Here is a 20,563-nt window from a genome sequence, read left to right as displayed (position 1 = left end):
TGGTCCAACATAAGGTCCATGGTCCAACATGAGGCATGTGGTCCAACATAAGGTATGTGGTCCAACATAAGGTCCATGGTCCAACACGAGGACTGTGGTCCAACATAAGGTATATGGTCCAACATAAGGTCCATGGTCCAACATGAGGCATGTGGTCCAACATAAGGTATGTGGTCCAACACGAGGACTGTGGTCCAACATAAGGAATGTGGTCCAACATAAGGTCCATGGTCCAACATGAGGCCTGTGGTCCAATATGAGGCATGTGGTCCAACATAAGGTATGTGGTCCAATATGAGGTCCATGGTCCAACATGAGGTCTGTGGTCCAAGGTGAAATCCATGATCCAAAATGAGGTCCGTGGTCCAACCTACGACACGTTGTCCCACCTGTGGTCCTGTTCTGGATCAGACATTCTATTTATGAGACAAACATCGTGTAAAACTAAACTATAAAATGAGCTGAACGACATCAGTGACATTTTCCAAAACTGGGAGATTTCATCACATCAGAGAAGTTTAACCCTTAAAGACCAACTTCCAAATGAACTCTTTTCTATATTTAACCCTAACCAAGTCATTTATCTCCATTTTTTTAAATTTTGTCTTCTTCATTTTGCATTTTTAGCTGTAAATTATGTATATCATGTATTTTCCTGTATTTAATTCACTGATCATGTAGATGTTGATTCAAGCTCAGAGTAAATTTAAAGGTTTTTTATATAAAAACTGAGAAAACTCAAGAAAAAGTGAATTTCTTCAGCAAAATATATCATTAACTCGTAACTCAATAACCTTAAATATAATTACTCTAAGCTTTAATGAACATGTTCAGTAAATTATATATAAGAAAATATATGATTTTGATGGAAAAATGCAGGGAATGATAGAATACATGGTGATTAATGTCTACAGGAGGGTTAAACATACACTGTAAAAAAAAAAAAAAAAAAACAGTAAAAAACGGTATTGGGGTGCTGAAAAAATACTGTAAAATAACAGAAAATAACCATCTCATAAAAATGCGGTAATTTTCCACAATTAAAATACAGTTTTTTGCCCTAACTTTACATGAGATTTTGCTTTTTTTTAAACTTTTTAATGTTTAATAAACAATATTTACTTATATTAAAACAATTAAATTCCCTATAAATATAAATATAAATAATTTCTAGTGAGACCAAGTTGTCCAATCCACTGATAAAAACTGTATTTGGACAGTTTATCAGTGCTTATACATGTTCTACATTCACAAAAATACATTTATTCAACATTTTTGGTGTGAAAGCTCCTGTAATTACACAAGATATTTGTCAATTAACAAAAGAGTCTTGTTAAACTTACAGAACATATACTTCTTTTACAGTTAATTGTCTGTAATTTTATCTTGTTTAATTTTTTTTTTTTTTTTACAGTATTAAACTTTAAATTGAAAGTTTAATCTCATAAATAGAACAGAAACATTTGTAAAATTACGATACATTTATGTATTTTAACTGTATTTTCTGTGAAAAAAGAAAAAAAATTGTTTTAAAAAATTTAAATTTTTTTGGTTATTCAGTTTCAGTTTTTTCGTGTTATTTTACATTTGACATGTAAAATCACAGTCTGTTTTTGTCATTTCATTGATATTTCCCTGTATCATAAAAATACAGGAAAAATCTGTCAAATTAACAGTGAAAATTCTGTTAAATTACAGATTTTTTTTACAGTATAGAGAAAAATTAATTAGGAAGTTGTGTTATGAATAGTTTCAGGCATATAAAGGATAAAATTATAAATTCATGATAAAGAAACTTTAAACTGTGGTGAAAAAAACTACAAATTAATGAGTAAAACGTGACAATATTCTGTGCATTTATAGTCATTTTTGTATAAGGAAAAAAACTGATTTACAAGCAAGAAACACAAGTTTATACATAAAAAACTTATATAAAACTTATAGATTTACAGTGTGTTTGTCTGAGGTTTTCTCCTGATGAAATTGACACATTTTATTTTATCCTCCATCTTCTGGACTCCAGCCGTATCATAGATTTCTATTTCAGTAGCGTACGGTTATGTTTCCTGTGAGGTTCCTGTCAGAAGCTTCGGTCCTGTCTATTATCTGGAGAACCAGTGTAAACAGTTCATTCAGGTGAAGAAGGACTGCAGGAATGTGTCTGTAGTGTCTTATTTTGGATGGAAGTGGATCTATTTTAACCGAAGCTGTCAGGTCGGACTATTTATAACTGATGAAAGGCGTGGATCTGTAAGGGAGGATAAGACGGAAGCCCGGAAGGACAGAAATAACCCACTGGGGTGACGTTTACGTCGATTTACCAGGGAGGAAACAACAGAGATCATCCAAATCAACTTGGATTTGAGACGTTTCGCTCCACCTCCACCTCCTCGTCCTCCAACCCTGGCGTTACATAAGTCCATTTTCCCGCCGCTGTCTCCTCCGTTTTCCTGAGGAGGCAGTGATTCCATCCAGACGGCATCCAGAGGAGGTGATGTGTCTCCTCCCCTTAGCCTCAACGATTAGATCCATCCTAAGTGGGCCGGACGGAGGAGGAGGAGGAAGAGGAGGAAGGAGGAAGAGGAGGGAGAAGAAGAGGAGGAAGAAGAGGAGGAGGAGGAAGAGGAGGAAGAAGAGGAGGAAGTGATCGTAACAACAAAACCCAAAGTATTCATGAAACGACACGAGTAAACGTCATGGATCTGTGTATCACTGGTTCTTTTCATGTTCAGTTCGAATCCACAATCGGAAAATGAAAAAAATGACTCATTTCATTATTCACGTACAAATTAAAAATCAAAAAAACAGTTGTTTTTCATTCTTTCAATTGTTCGCACAAATTAAAAATTGGAATTAATGAAATGGACCAAATGTGGACTGGACCGGACCGGACCAGACCGGATTGGATTGGACTAGACTAGACTGGACTGGACTGGACTGGACCGGACTGGACTGGTTTGGAAGTCAGGCCAAACTGAATTGTGGTTGATAGATGTAAACAAACCAGTATGGGGCTTATGCTCATTTATGGTCATTTCTGTCCCAGGTGTTTGCTCCTCCTCCTCAAACGTCCTGTTATTGACCCTGTTTACGTCTACACTAATACTCTGATCATTATCAGATTTCTGCAGTTTTCAGATTATTATTGATCATGTAAACGATCTGATCTGTTCTATCAGATAACAGCAGTAATCTCAGCTGTTTAGATGTTTATGGAATTTCAGAAATACAGAATACACACAGATATTCACACATAAAAAAAAGAAAATCAAACTTACCTTGTACATGCGTCATGAAATTGTCAGAAAAGGTTAAGAAAGATTTCCACACTTTATGAAACTTCTGATAAAACAGTAATCTGATTACAAATGTGGTCCTGCATGTATACAGGTTAATCTAATTTATTTCAGTTTTTTTACATCTGCACGTGTGGAAAAACCATTAAAATCATAGAAAATGAACCATTAACGTCATTAAGAACGAGGACACACATGAAGTCAGTCGTGTTTCTTCTTCTGGAAAATAAAAAAGCTGCATAAATAAGAAACAGCCGATCAAACCAAACAGATCGAGACGGCGGACACAATAAATACTATTAATATAACAGTACAGGAAATGACCAAAAAACACACTGAAGTAACACAACGACAAAGGAAAAATAAAAGACACACAAAGACCAACAGCATGGAGCCCATCAGTCCAGTGTGTTCGTCATGTGACCCATGTTTAACCCAGCACTCTGCTGTTTTTTTATGGAACTGACGCTTGTTTTAATGTTATTTTATTAACGTCATTAAAGACAACGACACATATGAAGTCAGTTTTTCGTCTGCTGGAAAATAAATAAGAGCATGAATAAGAAACAGCAGATAAAACGGCGGCAGATGCAGCTCCTGTTGGTGTTTATTTGGCCTTTTTCTGACGAGCCTGTTGAGATCTGCCTCTGATCTATTAATACATCTGCATAAATTAGTCAGAGCTGCCACGGAGACGCCAACGCTCGTCAAATCCACCGGGTTTGTCCACGGTCTGCTGCTGCCGCACACAAACTCACACCCCAAGGACGGTCCGAGGCCCCGCCCTCCCTCTGATGGACGGCGGTCCACAGCTATGCCCCTCGTTCTGATGGACATTGGTCTGAAGCCACGCCCTCCCTCTGATGGACAGCGATCCGAAGCCACGCCCTCCCTCTGATGGACGCCAGTCTGAAGCCGCACCCCTCCCTCTGATGGACAGGGCTCCAAAGACCCGCCCTCCCTCTGATTGACAGCAGTCCAAAGCCCCGCCGTGCCCCTCCCTCTAATGGACCTGGGTGGGGGTCTTGATCCTAAACCGGTTCTGATGTGAATCTGTCACACAGACGTTCAGAGACGTTTTTATTTTGTCGAACAAACACACAACAGACTGAACACACACATAACACACTGTGCACGGTGAACCCACTTCAGTTAAATACGGTGTACGAATCTGTTCTAGTTCCTGCCCTCTACTTCAGATCAGATAATCTGTCGTATTTATATTTAAAAGAACTCAGGTTTTTTAACTGCACAGGCTGTTTCAAACACAGGCTCGTGTCTCCACTTAATGACCTTTGACCTTGAACAAATAGGTCAAGGTCACTGAGTTGAATGTTCTTCTGCTCCATGACCAGATGTGTACACGCTGTAAACGTGCAGATAATGTGATACCAGACGACCAAACACACACACACACACACCTTTAAAACACAAAGACACAAAAGACCTAGAAATAAAAACAAAAGCACAAAAATACAGAAAGAACAACGAAAAAAAACATGAAATTATATTAAAAAAAAGACACGAAACAATGAAAAACAAGAAGAATGACATAAAATGAACAGAAATATACAAACGTTAATGTGTGTCTGTTGTGTGTATGTCGTGTTGTGTATCTGTTTTGTGTTTTTGTGTTTTTGTTGTGTTGTGTGTCTGTTGTGTCATGTCCCTCTGTTGTGTGTCTGTTGTGTATCTGTTGTGTTGCATGTCTGTTGTGTATATGTTGTGTTGTGTTGTGTATCTGTTGTGTGTCTGTTGTGTTGCATGTCCCTCTGTTGTGTGTCTGTTGTGTATATGTTGTGTATCTGTTTTGTGTCTGTTGTGTACATGTTGTGTTGTGTTGTGTATCTGTTGTGTGTCTGTTGTGTTGCATGTCCCTCTGTTGTGTGTCTGTTGTGTGTCTGTTGTGTTGTGTATATGTTGTGTATCTGTTGTGTGTCTGTTGTGTTGCGTCTCCCTCTGTTGTGTGTCTGTTGTGTATCTGTTGTGTTGTGTATATGTTGTGTATCTGTTATGTTGTGTATCGTTGTGTGTCTGTTGTGTTGTGTATATGTTGTGTATCTGTTGTGTTGTGTATCTGTTGTGTGTCTGTTGTGTGTCTGTTGTGTTGCGTGTCCCTCTGTTGTGTGTCTGTTGTGTATATGTTGTCTTGTGTATCTGTTGTGTGTCTGTTGTGTTGCGTGTCCCTCTGTTGTGTGTCTGTTGTGTATATGTTGTGTTGTGTTGTGTATCTGTTGTGTGTCTGTTGTGTTGCGTGTCCCTCTGTTGTGTGTCTGTTGTGTATATGTTGTGTTGTGTATCTGTTGTGTGTCTGTTGTGTTGCGTGTCCCTCTGTTGTGTGTCTGTTGTGTATATGTTGTGTTGTGTATCTGTTGTGTGTCTGTTGTGTTGCGTGTCCCTCTGTTGTCGTTCTTGTGTGTGACTCATTCGTCCACAAACAGACGCTGTGACTCAACAAACAGACGACGAACGGCAGGAACACGTGTGACATCACACAGCGTGTCGTTGTGTGTCGTTGTCCGTCGCCGTGTTCGCAGCTGCACGACTCACAACTCCACAGTTACCACGGTTACAGTGCAGAACCTGATTGGTCCATGAGTAACATCACGTGACCTGTTGTGTTAAAAGTAACGACGGTGGAAAATGAAAACAACAAAAATACACAAAAAAAAAAACGGACAAAACGGTCGTTGTGTGTTTTTCACGTGTTACGGACGTTAACGGCGAGCGGCATCCTCATACCCGCCGACGTGTCGTTTACTATCATGTTACTACTTTGGCAGATGTGTACGATGTAGAGAAGTGGGCGTGGCCAGTCGTACAGTGTGATGTGATTGGTGTGGAAGGCTCGAGGTCAATCAGAAGTCGTCCAATCAGAAGACACGGTTGAAAAAGTGAGCAGATTACGAGAAGGGGGCGTGGCCGAAGGGAAGGGTTCCTCCCCTGTGATAGTGAAGGCAGCGTGATGCTTTCAAGGGCGTTGGCGGCGGCTGGAGTTTCCTCTCATCTCGTATCGATCGCCGTTTCCTCTCAGCCTGAGTGAAACCCGACACCTCTCTCTCTCTCTGTCTCTCTCTCTCTCTCCATTCACAGCTGGTGTCTCTCGCCCCAAACCCATCTCACCATCTGCCTCAGTCTTGTATCCAATCGATGGTCATTTCTGTCCTCCTCTGACCCCAAGCCCCGCCCCCATCTGCACCGCCCGTCAACACACACTGAGATTTCATTTCATATGGACGAATCGACAAAACATCAGCAAATGATGAACTGGTTACACAAAACAACACAACAAGGACCGACAACACACACAAAACAAACAAAAAGAGACAAACAACAACCAGACACACAAAACAACACAACAAGGACTGACAACACACAAAAACAAACAAAAAGAGACAAACAACAACCAGACACACAAAACAACACAACAATGACTGACAACACACAAAAACAAACAAAAAGAGACAAACAACAACCAGACACACAAAAAACACAACAATGACTGACAACACACAAAAACAAACAAAAAGAGACAAACAACAACCAGACACACAAAACAACACAACAATGACTGACAACACACAAAACAAACAAAAAGAGACAACAACAACCAGACACACAAAACAACACAACAAGGACCTGACAACACACAAAAACAAACAAAAAGAGACAAACAACAACCAGGACACCACAAAACAACACAACAAGGACCGACAACACACAAAACAAACAAAAAGAGACAAACAACAACCAGACACCACAAAACAACACAACAATGACCTGACAACACACAAAAACAAACAAAAAGAGACAAACAACAACCAGACACACAAACAACACAACAATGACCGACAACACACAAAAAACAAACAAAAAGAGACAAACAACAACCAGACACACAAAACAACACAACAGGACCGACAACACCCAAAAACAAACAAAAAGAGACAAACAACAACCAGACACACAAAACAACACAACAATGGACCTGACAACACACAAAAACAAACAAAAGAGACAAACAACAACCAGACACACAAAACCAACACAACAAGGACCGACAACACACAAAACAAACAAAAAGAGGACAAACAACAACCAGACACACAAAACAACACAACAAGGACCGACAACACACAAAAACAAACAAAAGAGACAAAACACAACCAGACACACAAAACAACACAACAATGACTGACAACACACAAAAACACAACAAAAGAGACAAACAACAACCAGACACAAAACAACACAACAAGGACCGACAACACACAAAAACAAACAAAAAGAGACAAACAACAACCAGACACACAAACAACACAACAATGACCGACAACACACAAAACAAACAAAAAGACAAACAACAACCAGACACACAAACAACACAACAATGACCGACAACACACACAAAAACAAACAAAAGAGACAAACACAACCAGACACACAAAACAACACAACAATGACCGACAACACACAAAAACAAACAAAAAGAGACAAACAACCCAGACACACAAAACAACACAACAATGACGACAACACACAAAAACAAACAAAAAAGACAAACACAACCAGACACACAAAACAACACAACATGACCGACAACACACAAAAACAAACAAAAGAGACAAACAACAACCAGACACACAAAACACACAACAATGACCGACAACACACAAAACAACAAAAGAGACAAACAACAAACCAGGACCACAAAACAACACAACAAGGACCGACAACACACAAAAACAAACAAAAAGAGACAAACAACAACCAGACACACAAACACACACACAATGGACTACAACACACAAAACAAACAAAAGAGGACAAACAACAACCAGACACACAAAACAACACAACAAGGACCGACAGCACACACAAAAACAAACAAAAAGAGACAAACAACAACCAGACACACAAAACAACACAACAATGACCAACAACACACACAAAAACGAACAAAAAGAGACAAACAAAAACCAGAGACACACAAAACAACACAACAAGGACCGACAGCACACACAAAAACAAACAAAAACAGACAAACAACAACCGGAGACACAAAATGATCAACAAGAAACTGGGTATAAAATGACGACAGACACACAACATCACACACCTAAACAACAACAAGAAATGATGACACAAAAGACGGCAGACACACAACGAATGACACAACATGAGCGAAAGGACACAAGACGACCACAGACACACAATTAAAGACGATAAAGACATAAAACGACAACAAATATGAGATAAAAAAACGCACAAAAAGACAAAAAATGTAAATGATACAAAAATCAGACACGAAAAGTGACGTTAAAGACAAAACACTGTAAAAGCCTTGAGACTAAAAGAATTTACATAAACAAACATAAATAAATAAAGATGGATCGTAGAAAAAATGATGTAGAAAAAAGATGAAAAATGATGAGAAAGAGCTTTTAACTTTGTGAATTTGAAGTTTATCTTCTTTTTTCTCGTTTTTCTTCAGTTTTTCTTTAGTTTTTTTTTCTTTGTTTTTCTTCTTTTTTCCTCTGTTTTTCTTTTTTTCTACTGTTTTTTTTTTTTCTTATTTTCTTTTTCTGGTTTTCTTTTGCTGTTTTCCTTTTTTGTTTCTACTGTTTTTCTTAAATTTTTCTTCAGTTTTTTTTCTTTTCTGTTTTTCTTTTTTCTTTTCTTTCTTTTCTACTCTTTTTTTCTGTTACTGTTAGTTTTTTCCTTATTTTTTTCTTTTTTGATTTTCTTCTGCTGTTTTTCTTTTTTCTTCTCTTTTTCCTTGTTTTTTCTTCTTTTTCTGTTTTTCTGCTACTGTTTTGTCGTCTTCTGTTTTCCCGTACAACCATCAAACCCACATTAACATTTTTTTCTGTTTTTCCTGTTTTTCGGTTTTTCTGCTATTTTCTTCTTCTTCTTCTTCTTCTTCTTCTTCTTCCTCTGTTTTCCCATACAACCATCAAACCCACATTTACTTTTTTTCCTTATGTTTTTCTTCTTGTTCTGTTTTTCTGCTACTGTTTTTTTTTCTTCTTCTTCTGTTTCCTGTTCAACCATCAAACCCACGTTAACATTCATTAAATCCTTCTTTGTCGGCGTTCCTCTTCATGAATCCAGACGTGACGGCGTCTCGATAAAAACAAACGTGCGTTTACCTGTGATTTATGCGATTTGGACGGCGGCGGAGGACGAGAAAGGGTTAAACGATGACGGGAGGCGTTGAAGTGAAACCTGTCGGAGGTATTTATAGACGGCGTGTTCGTTAAATGTACGACAGAACAGAAAATACATGTCAGGCTTTCTTCTCACTTTGCTTTTAATTGGTGGATGAGCTATTCTTAATTTTAATTGGTTCACATGAAAATCCCCGTCCTCTGTTTTCTATCACATGTTCGAACACTTTGAGTTTCACACTGTGTAACACTCAGAGTTTACTGTCACATGTAACACAGTTTCACGTCCATTACATCACAACTTCCCCCTTTTCCTCCAGTTCACAGTAGTGTGTGTAGTTTGATTTACAACCTCCAGACTGTATTAAATGAGAAAACACAGACCAAAAATATACACACAAGAACAAAAACAACACTACACAACTAAAAACAGATGAAAAAAAAATACACAAAAAGACACAGAAAACAACAAAAACAAGACTACACAACTAAAAACAGACAAAAAATACACACAAAACATCAAAACTGTGAAAAAATACACACAAAACAACAAAACAACACTACACAACTAAAAACATGAAAAAACAGACAAAAAATACACACAAAACAACAAAAACAACACTACACAACTAAAAACAGACCAAAATACACACAAACAACAAAACTGACACTACACAACTAAAAACAGATGAAAAAAAATGACAAAAAATACACACAAAACAACGAAACCAACACTACACAACTAAAAACAGATGAAAAAAACCGACAAAAAATACACACAAAACAACAAAAACAAGACTACACAACTAAAAACAGACAAAAAATACACAAAACAACGAAACCAACACTACACAACTAAAAACAGATGAAAAAAAATGACAAAAAATACACACAAAACAACACTACACAACTAAAAACAGACAAAAAATACACACAAAACAACAAAAACTGTGAAAAAATACACAAAACAACAAAACTGTGAAAAAATACACACAAAACAACAAAAAACAACACTACACAACTAAAAACATGAAAAAACAGACAAAATTACACACAAAACAAACCAAAAACAAACTACACAACTAAAAACAGACAAAAATCCAACAATACTACCAACTAAAGACAAATGAGGCAAAAAATTTTCTCACAAAACAATAATATTAATAGATGAAATGATACAAAAACATGCACAACAACAACCAAAACAAACAAAAAGACACACAAAATGACAAAAACAACACTACACAACTAAAAACAGATGGAAAAAAAACACACAAATATGACAAAAATACTCACAAAACAGTAACATTAAGAGAGTAATGATAAAAAAACACACACCCACAAAACAAACAACCAGACGGACGCACAAAATGACAAATAAGACAAGTTGTCGTTTTGTTGTGTGTCAGGTTGTAAATATCTACACAACACAACAGTAATGATGTGTACATTTATCCTCATTTCCCTGTTTATTCTGCAGTGTGTGGTTGTGTGTCTGTGTGTGTGTGTGTGTGTTACAGGTGTCAGTGTATCGACCCCCCCCCCCACACACACACACACACACACACACACACACACACACAGCTGTATGTGCAGGATAATGGAGACATTAATTATTCATGGGCACAGTCTATCACATGGAAAAACATACTCTGTGTGTGTGTGTGTGTGTGTGTGTGTGTGTGTGTGTGCGGTGAATGGTGATGTGTCACTGTTGTGTGTCGTTTCTCATGACCCCGCCCCCTCCACCCCCACTGCCCCGCCCCCCTCCTCGACAGCAAAATAAACTCATAATCAATTATTCAGGAGGAGGTGATAGAGCGACATAGAGAATGAATGGAGAGAGAGAGAGAGAGAGGACATGCGTTCGTGTGTTTTATTGTGTTGTTTGTTTTGTTTATTTCTTGTTTTATTTGTTGATGTAATGAAACGAGGACAACACCAGGTTCACAGACTTTAGTTTAGTTTAGCCATGTTTAAGTCTGTTTTATCCATCAATATTTTCAACAGTTTTCAGCAGCTTTTAGACCGGTTTTTGACCCATTTTAGTCTGTTTTAACTTCTTTTAGTTTAGTTTAACCATCATATACTTGGGTTTAGCCGTGTTTCAGTTTGGTTTTATTATCTTTTAGTTTATTTTAACCACGTATTAGTTCAGTTTTTGCTGTCTTTTTTACTGGTTTTACCAACATTTTGTCAGCTTCAACCATCTTTTCATTTGATGTTTATTGTGTTTTGCTGTTTTTGTTTCATTGTGAAACATGAGGCTGAAATCCGAGCTCCATCGGTCTAGAAATAAAAGAAAATAGAATAAAATAAAACAAAACAGAATAAAATGAAATAAAATGAAATAAAGTAAAATAAAATAAAATAAAAAAGAATAGAATGAAACAAAACAGAATAAAATTCAATTCAATTCAATTCAATTCAATACAACAAAACAGAATAAAATGAAATGAAATGAAATGAAATAAAATGAAATAGAATAAAATAAAATAAAACAAAACAAAACAGAATAAAATAAAATAAATTAAACAAAACAATAAAATGAAATGAAATTAATTGAAATAAAATAAAACATTAAATGAAATAAAATAAAGCAGATGTAACAGGTTTTAGATGGAAGCCTTCAGTTCTGTCGCAGTAAAACATTTAACTCTTTAAACATTGGAGACTGACTTCCTGTTTCAGGGTCACATGGTCTCATGTTTTCTCCATGCCCCGCCCACTTTGAACTGATGATGATGAGTAAAAATCTCTGTTCTCTGTCACTGCAGGAGTTCTGCTCCTCCTTCATCGTCTCCTCCTCCTCTTTCTACTTTGTGGTTTGTTTTTCATTTTTCTATTTCCGTGTTTTATTTTTTATGGTGATGTAAAAAAGTAGGAGGAGCCTGTGGTGGAAGCTCCACCCCCCTCCCCCGTAGGTGACTCATGTAAAAGTGTTGAAATCTGAACCTCCAGGTACTAACCCCACCCCCCCCCCTCTCTCTCCCTGTGTGTGTCTATGTCTCTCGCCCTCTCAGGACCGGGAGGCGGAGCCACTGCTATCGCATCGTCTATCGTCACATGGAGCGAACTTTGACCCAGCAGGAGGTCGCCGTCGTCCACGGCCAATCCAACAGGACGCCGGAGAGCGAGCTGGGCGTGCAGGGCCGATACTGACGAACAATCGACACGCACACACACACACACAACACACACAGAGGCGTTGAACTCCTCATCACGGCGCCGCTGTGATTCCTCGCCGCAGGGGAAACGTGTCAACTTTAATACAGACGATACGCGAGTTCTGAGACGCCGGCAGCGAATCACACAGACACACACGACACACGACAGACACGCAAAGATACACAGACACACACACAGACACACACAGAGGCATGATGATGCTCAAAGACACACACGACACAGATGCACACAGACGCACAATACCACAAAAAGACACACAATGACAGACACACAACAATGCACAAAGACACACAACACACACAGGACACACACATACATAAACAGAGACACACAAAATCTGCAAAGACACACAATGACACACATGCACACAGAGACACACACAGATGTACAACACATACATATGGACAACGACGCACAAAGACTCACAACACACAAAAATACACAGACACATACAAACGCACAAACACACAAACATACAACAAGACATACAAACAAGACACACAGACACACAATGACACACACGACACAGACACACACAGATGCACAATGGCGCGAAAAGACACACAGTGACAGACACAGACGCACAACAATGTGCAAAGACACACAACACACACAGAGACACAATGACACACATAGAAAACAGACACACAAAATCTGCAAAGACACATGATGACACACAATGCGCAAAGAGACACACACAGATGTACAACACGCAAATATGGACGACGACACACAAAGACTCACAACACACAAAAATACACAGACACATACAAACGCAAGACACACAAAGACAGGATGAGACACACAGACATACAACAAGACACACAGGACACACAATGACACACACAACACAGACACACACAGATGCACAATGGCACGAAAAGACACACAGTGACAGACACAGACACACAACAATGTGCAAAGACACAACACACACAGAAACACAACAACACGCAAATACGGACGACGCACAAAGACTCACAACACACAAAAATACACAAAAAAATACAAATGCACGACACAAAGACACACGACGAGACACACAGATACACAACGATGTGCAGAGACACACAAAGCACACAACAGAACACAAAAAATACACAAACGCAGACACACAACGACATCCGTGTCTGTTCGTATTTGTACCATTTGATCTAAAGAGTCTCATTTATTTTTTATGACGTTTTCTTTCTCAAATGAAATAAAACCAAACTGAAACGTTTGTATCAGCGTCGACCATCGTTCGACTTCTGTTACAGATGTTGTCGGTTGTGTTTGGTTTTCTCTGATTTCTTTGTGTCGTAGTTGTATCGTCATTTAACAATAAACTTTAAAAGGGTTTGTTTACGTGGTTTTATCTGTCGATGTTTCACGACAACAAAGTAAAAAAAACAAAAACTGTCCAATCCCATGATGCTTTTAAGAAACAAACATCCAACAATACGATGGATTATCATTACGACCTGACTGTGTTTTCTATGTTTCTGCCTTTGAAACAGTGATATTTGTCTTTTTTAAACAGAATCTTCATTTCCCTCATTTCCCTGTGGTCTCCATAAACTGTAAATGCTCTGCTGGGCTCTGAATCCTTCATTCATTCAGCTCCACAGGTCCATCTGCAACGCTATTTCTGAGTACACTGGAAAAAAATGCCCCTCTAAAAAACAATTTTAAAAAATTAGTACAAGATATTTTTGCTTGAATTAAGCAAAAAAAAAAAAAAAATCAGCCAGTTGAACAAATTAAAATTATCTTGGTAAGATTTTCTGAATTAAATTTTTCCAGATCTATTGTCTATAAATCAGTTCTTATATCTCACTGAGAAGTTCCTGTTTAGGTGATTCTGTTTTATTTTAAGTGTGATGAGATATTTGGACTAGAAATGAGGAAAAATACATTTGGGAAGATTTAGATTTTTTCCAGTGTGATGACACCAGAAAGGTGGTTGGTGGATGCAAATTTACGTTGTTTTCATCTTGATGTAATTTTATGTGATTTTCTTCATGTTACAAATTTTACATCTTTTTCACCTTGTGGCACATTTTACGTCTTTTTCAGGTTGATGCAAATTTTACATCATTTCATCATTCATTTTCAAAGAGCTATTCTATTCTATTCTATTCTATTCTAGTCTAGTCTAGTCTAAAAAGTAAAATAAAAATAAATAAATAAAAACATTAATAGTAAGAACATGGGTAGATTTAAAAAAAAAAACAGCCTGTAAACAAGGTTGGACAAGGTTTATTCATTTAAACCTCAGTAGTAGGGTTGTAGTAGTAGTAGTAGTAGAAATAGTAGTAGTATCAGATTTGCATAATTAACCGTTTTTAATATAAACCATAATATTATATGCACTTCAAATATGTGCTACAATACAATGATCAATAGATGTGATAATTCTTTTTTTCATGATAATTAATTAGTTACAATAATATTTAATGCATACTTCTGTGTTATAACTAGATATCACGTATTCCAATAATGTTCTATATTTTTGTTATTATAGTGGATTCATACATCCTTTTAAATGCCCACTTGAAGACCGACATGTTTTGAGTTTAGAGGTAATGATCTGCAGCAAAGGCTCATGGGAGCTGTAGTCTAAAACCCAGAGTTAATGACCGCCTCACAGAGATGGAAAAGTCCGCCTGTCAGTCACTGTGTGTCTTAAATGGCTTCTCCTGTCACTCCACTCGACCATGTCAATGCATTCTGGGAGATCTGCTCACACTAGTAGAGCTCATTAGAAAACACACTCCAACATCCACAGACTGGTCTGAGACGAAGGGACCACGTAGACGAGTCCTGACCCTGGAACACCAGATGGATCATATTTGCAGCCATGGCTCAGATGGTAGAGCAGGTTGTCCAATGACCGAAGGGTTGGCGGTTCAAATCCTGTTCTGTCCTAGTCAGTCGGTTGTGTCCTTACCTCTGGTGTATGAATGTTCGGTGGTGGTCGGGGGGGCAGTAGGCGCAAATTGTCAGCCACGCTTCTGTCAGTCTGCCCCAGGACAGCTGTGGATACAGGTGTAGGTTACCACCACCAGAGGGAGGATGTGAGAGCGAATGAATAACGGGTCAATAATGTAAAGCACTTTGGGTGTCTAGAAAGCGCTATAAAAAGCCAATCCATTATTATTATTATTATTATTATTATTATTATTATTATTATTATCGATACATGAGTTTTGACGCCCTCTACATGATCAGTGATGTTTATGTCTTTTAAAAACCTGATGTATACAATTAGATACATGTAATACACAGATAATAAAATAATAATATTTGAGCGTTGAGACCTGATGGATCAATATGATACAAAACTGAAACTCATACATGGAAATTGATATTTGAAAAAAAAAAAAGTTTTGGTTCAGAAGGACCAATGAAGGCTCCAGTTTCAAAGAACTGGAATTTTCTGTCCATGATTTAATGGTTCAGGCTTTACAGCAGTGGTTTCCAACCTTTTTTGTCTCGTGACCCCATTTTAACATCACACATTTCTGGTGACCCCAGACATTCAAAACTGAGACTTTTTTTTTTTTTTTGCTAAATTTATTTGGACAATGGATGGATGGATAAAATTTATTTGTTTTGGTCATGTAATAGTTTGCTATATTATGTTGTAAATAAAGGTTCATTTTAGAGGACATTTAGTCTATATAATGTATATGATTGTGGACAGAGGCAGTAAATCCAGGTGTAGATTACTGCACAAAGTGAGAATTTTATTTTCCTTGCTCAGGATATGTACAGTCAGTCCAGTTTGGATTTACAAGGCTGACAATTAATACTGAACAAACAAGAACTCAAACTGTGAATTATGGAAAGAGCTGCAGCATCTGAAACTGACCACAATGAACATTTGACACAGAAACAGAACCACAGTGCTGCAGTTTCACAACCACAGTTTGTCATGTCTTTATGGATTGGGATTGTCATCTCACCATCTCACCACCAAACACTGCTTTACAGGGTTAACCTCGTCTTAAACTCATTTTAACTTATTTTAACTCGTTTTAACCTTGTTGTGGTTAAAACTAATGAAAAAACCACGACTTCAGGACGGTCTCAGGAAATCTCTCCCATTCTTTATTCAACAGGGGTTTTCATCCAGCGGTGATCTGACATCATTGTTACCATTAAAGCGATCAACCATCTGATGCGTACATGATAGACTCTTTTGCCAAAGATGATCTATATTATTAATGAGCCTCTTAGAATGGTTTGGAAATGTGCCTGTGAGAACGTCCGGTCTTCTCCACTCTCACCGCTGAGCTTCCCAAACTTCTGTTGATTTGCCAGGTCGCTGTGACTTATTGGTAGCCCTTTCAGAAACAGGAAACACACGCTCACACAATTTACCAGAAATTACTCAACTTCATGAAATCAGATGCTGTACACATACTGAATATTTTCCCCGATAACCTTAAACTCTGTTCAAACTAACTTTAGCTCCTGAAGCCGACCCTCGTCCCGTGGAGGCTGGTTCTTCATCCCCTCAGTGTCACACATCATCTCCTGTTAACGTCAAATGCCATGGTGTCAATCATACGGTGGGATGCTGTCGTCAACGGCGACAGTTTGAGGCCATGAACAGACACACACACACACACACACACACACACACACACATTGTGGATCCCCACCTGAATGTTTAATCCCCCTCTGTTTTAGTTTCATGTGGACAAAGACGATCAAAGGCTTCAGTTGGTTTTTCAGATTGCACCTGAACCGCAGGAAGTTTCACTGTTTGGTTTTTAACTGGGATTGGAACTGATATTCTAGTTTGACCACGAGAAAGTCGCCCAAAAACTACGATAAATCAGACGATCACAGACGTCAGCGGTGTTTTCATCTTGTTTTGTCGTCTCTGTCGTTTCAGTGTTTGGTCTTTGTATCATTTTTATCTTATTTTGACTAAATATTCTTTTGTTTAGTCAGTTTTTATGTTTTCATCTGTTACGTAACTTTAGTCTTGTGACTTTTTTGACTGTTTTTGACTTATACTGGGTTTTTGTCTTTTATTATGTTTTTATTATATTTCTGTCTTTTATTATGTTTTTATTTTGTTTTTTTTATCTTTTATTATGTTTTTATTTTGTTTTTGTCTTTTATGCTTTCTTTATGTTTTTATTTTTGTATTCATCTTTAATTATGTGTTTATTTCATTCTATTCTTTTATATTTTGTCTTTTACTATGTTTTTATCATGTTTTTGTCTTCTATTATGTTTTTATATTTTTTGTCTTTTATCATGTTATTATTTTGTTTGTCTTTATTATTTTTTGTCTGATGTTTTTTGTCTATTATTATAATTCTGTCCTTTATTTTGTGAAATAACTGTAATATAAGACTCGTGTACGACTCTACTGTTGCTTCATGATGTAACTGATGAATCTTTTGTTTGTGTTTTGTTTGTGACCTTATTGTCTGATCTTTTCCTCTGTGTGAATAATATTATGTGTCATTATTTTTCCATTAATTTGACCAGACGTGTCATATTTCCTCAGTTTGTTGTGTTTTTTTCTTTGTATTAACCCAGTGTTTCTTCTCAGTCTGTTCTATATAGTGATTATACTATAATACCATAATGTTTTTACTATCATTTCTCTAATCTGCTGTAATTTCCCCATTCGCTGTGTGAATGTATTTGCGTAGCTGTGAGAAGGTAATCATCAGAGAACACAAACACTCATTACATCCAGCTTTGTTTGTTTGTTGTTTACCCTCCCACGGCGGTTTGTGGTTTAATCACCAAACGCTGCCACCGTTCCAGTCCAGAGCTGGTTTTCTTCTCTGATCCAAGTTCTGTGATGTTTTTTTTTCAGATGTCACTCAGGGGCGGGGCGGTGGGTTTGTTTGGACACGCCCTCAGGGGAGGTCCATCCAGAGACCGCCTCCCCGGTGGGTCTGATCGACATCGATTGGAGACTCTAAAGCACAGGTGTCAAACATGCAGCCCGGGGGCCAAATCTGGCCGGCCAATAGGGTCCAATCCAGCCCCTGGGATGAATTTGTGAAATGCAAAAATGACACTGAAGGTATGAACAATCAAGGAGTTTAAATCATTTTAGGTCAATTCAATCTAAAGTGGATCGGAGCAGTAAAATACTATCATAATAACCTATAATTATGAATTTTTTCTTTTGTTTTAGTGTAAAAAAGTAAATTATACAAGATATTTACAGACTAGCCTTTTACAAAAAAACGTGAATAACCTGAAATTTCTTAAGAGGAGTATGTGGAATTTTAGTAACATTCTCCCTGTTATTTAATGTGTGTGTATTTGTAGATCCACTGTGATCTCTAAGTTGTGATTCACATGTATAAATGATAAACTAAGGCATAATATTGTTAACATTGCCACTTATTTTTCTTAAGAATTTGCAGGTTGTTCATATTTGGTCATGTTATATTCGAGTACAATTCGTAGATGTAAATATTTTCATTACGGAATTTTACTGTTTTCACTCAAAAGTTCTTATCCTATATTTGTATTCTTTGGCTGGTCGGCCCGCTTTCTATCATATTAGGCTGGATGTGGAACTGAACTAAAATGAGTTGACACCTCTGCTCTAAGTGACCTGTACAGTAACAGAGCAGGTTGACTCTGAAATGTCCAGAATAAATGCATGAAATGTTCAGGATCTAAACACAGACATGGAATTGAACATGTTTTCATCTGATAATAATCACCTTAAAATGGGAATGAAAAACAAATTGCACTTTTCTTTGTTTTTATCTTATTTTTTGTCAGATATAAGTTTGAACCAGGTTATTATTTCTGATGCTCTTCTTTTCATGACCATAGGTTTTATCCACAGTGGACACTGGACACATAGCCCCTCAGTGGACCCTCATGGTACTGCAGTGAAGGAAAAATGAACTGAATCAAACTGTATGCAGGAAATCTACACCTGCTGCATGTTTTTGGGTGTTAAATACAAACACGGAGCTCAGTTTTTGATATTTGTGCTGAAGTTTGTCTGGTTAACCAACTGTTCAACAATACAACTGCAATCACTTGAAATTCCCCCCAACAAACAAACAAACAAACAAACAAACAAACAAACAAACAAACAAACCCACAGAGAAGGAATTCACACAAAATGAAAATAAATGAGTATAATTTATACTTAGAACCTGATCAGTTCTAGACATTAATACTACTTCCTGTCACTTGATTTTCAAAGTAAAACATGTTTTATTCTTTGGTATCAGGTGAAATAGAAAATCAGAATAATTTTGGATTTTAAAAAAATGCATCTTTAGCTACATTTTCTTTATTAATTCAGTTCAATTATATTGCCATATAGTCCATCAGACTTGAATGGGGAATCCACTGTTGTCCAGTTGTTCCTGTTTAATCACCTTTGACCAGATGCACTGATTACACACTGAGTCTGAGTTTATCAAGAACAAATCACATTGTCAGAAGAGGTAAGAATATTTGTATTACTACTTCATGGACAGCTGTGTATGAGTGTTAAGTGGTGCATTGAACTAGTACAGAAATAAGAGAAATAACAGAAATAAAACAACAATAATAATATAATAGTCTACTGAAACTAGAAGTAGCACCAATATAATATGACTAAATAATGATTAATAAGCAAAAAAAACAAAAAACGGGGCTGCAGCCACAAATAACCTCTAATGATGTCCAAATCAGGTTTAAAAATTAATTTATTGCTTATTTTATCATATCTACTGAACAAACTGCGCTAGCATACTAGCTTCTGTTAGCCACTGTTAGCTTATTAGCCACCTGACTGATGTTTCATAACACTAAAACAAGGGCAACACATTTTCATTCGTTATCTCTAAACTTCAGAAAATGCTGTACATTATTGGAAAAAAAGCAGTAACAGGACGTAGTATTGTGTCACACGCTTAGAACAAT

General features: G+C 37.3%; 1 protein-coding gene across 1 annotated transcript in view; it reads left to right on the top strand.

Annotated features, from left to right (window-relative positions):
* Positions 1–12,872, top strand: part of LOC115411083 (phenylalanine--tRNA ligase, mitochondrial-like) — a 47,745-nt gene extending 34,873 nt beyond the window's left edge. The window contains exon 4 of the mRNA XM_030123024.1: positions 12,490–12,872. Within this exon, the coding sequence (XP_029978884.1) occupies positions 12,490–12,628 (139 nt within the window). The 3' untranslated portion in view covers positions 12,629–12,872. The remainder of the gene's footprint in view (positions 1–12,489) is intronic.
* Positions 12,873–20,563: the final 7,691 nt, after the last annotated feature.

This window comes from Sphaeramia orbicularis, chromosome 20 (assembly GCF_902148855.1).
Source record: "Sphaeramia orbicularis chromosome 20, fSphaOr1.1, whole genome shotgun sequence".
Classification (NCBI taxonomy): Eukaryota; Metazoa; Chordata; class Actinopteri; order Kurtiformes; family Apogonidae; genus Sphaeramia; species Sphaeramia orbicularis.
The sequence above is the reverse complement of the archived record's forward strand: the minus strand, read 5'-3'. Positions and strand labels throughout refer to the sequence as shown.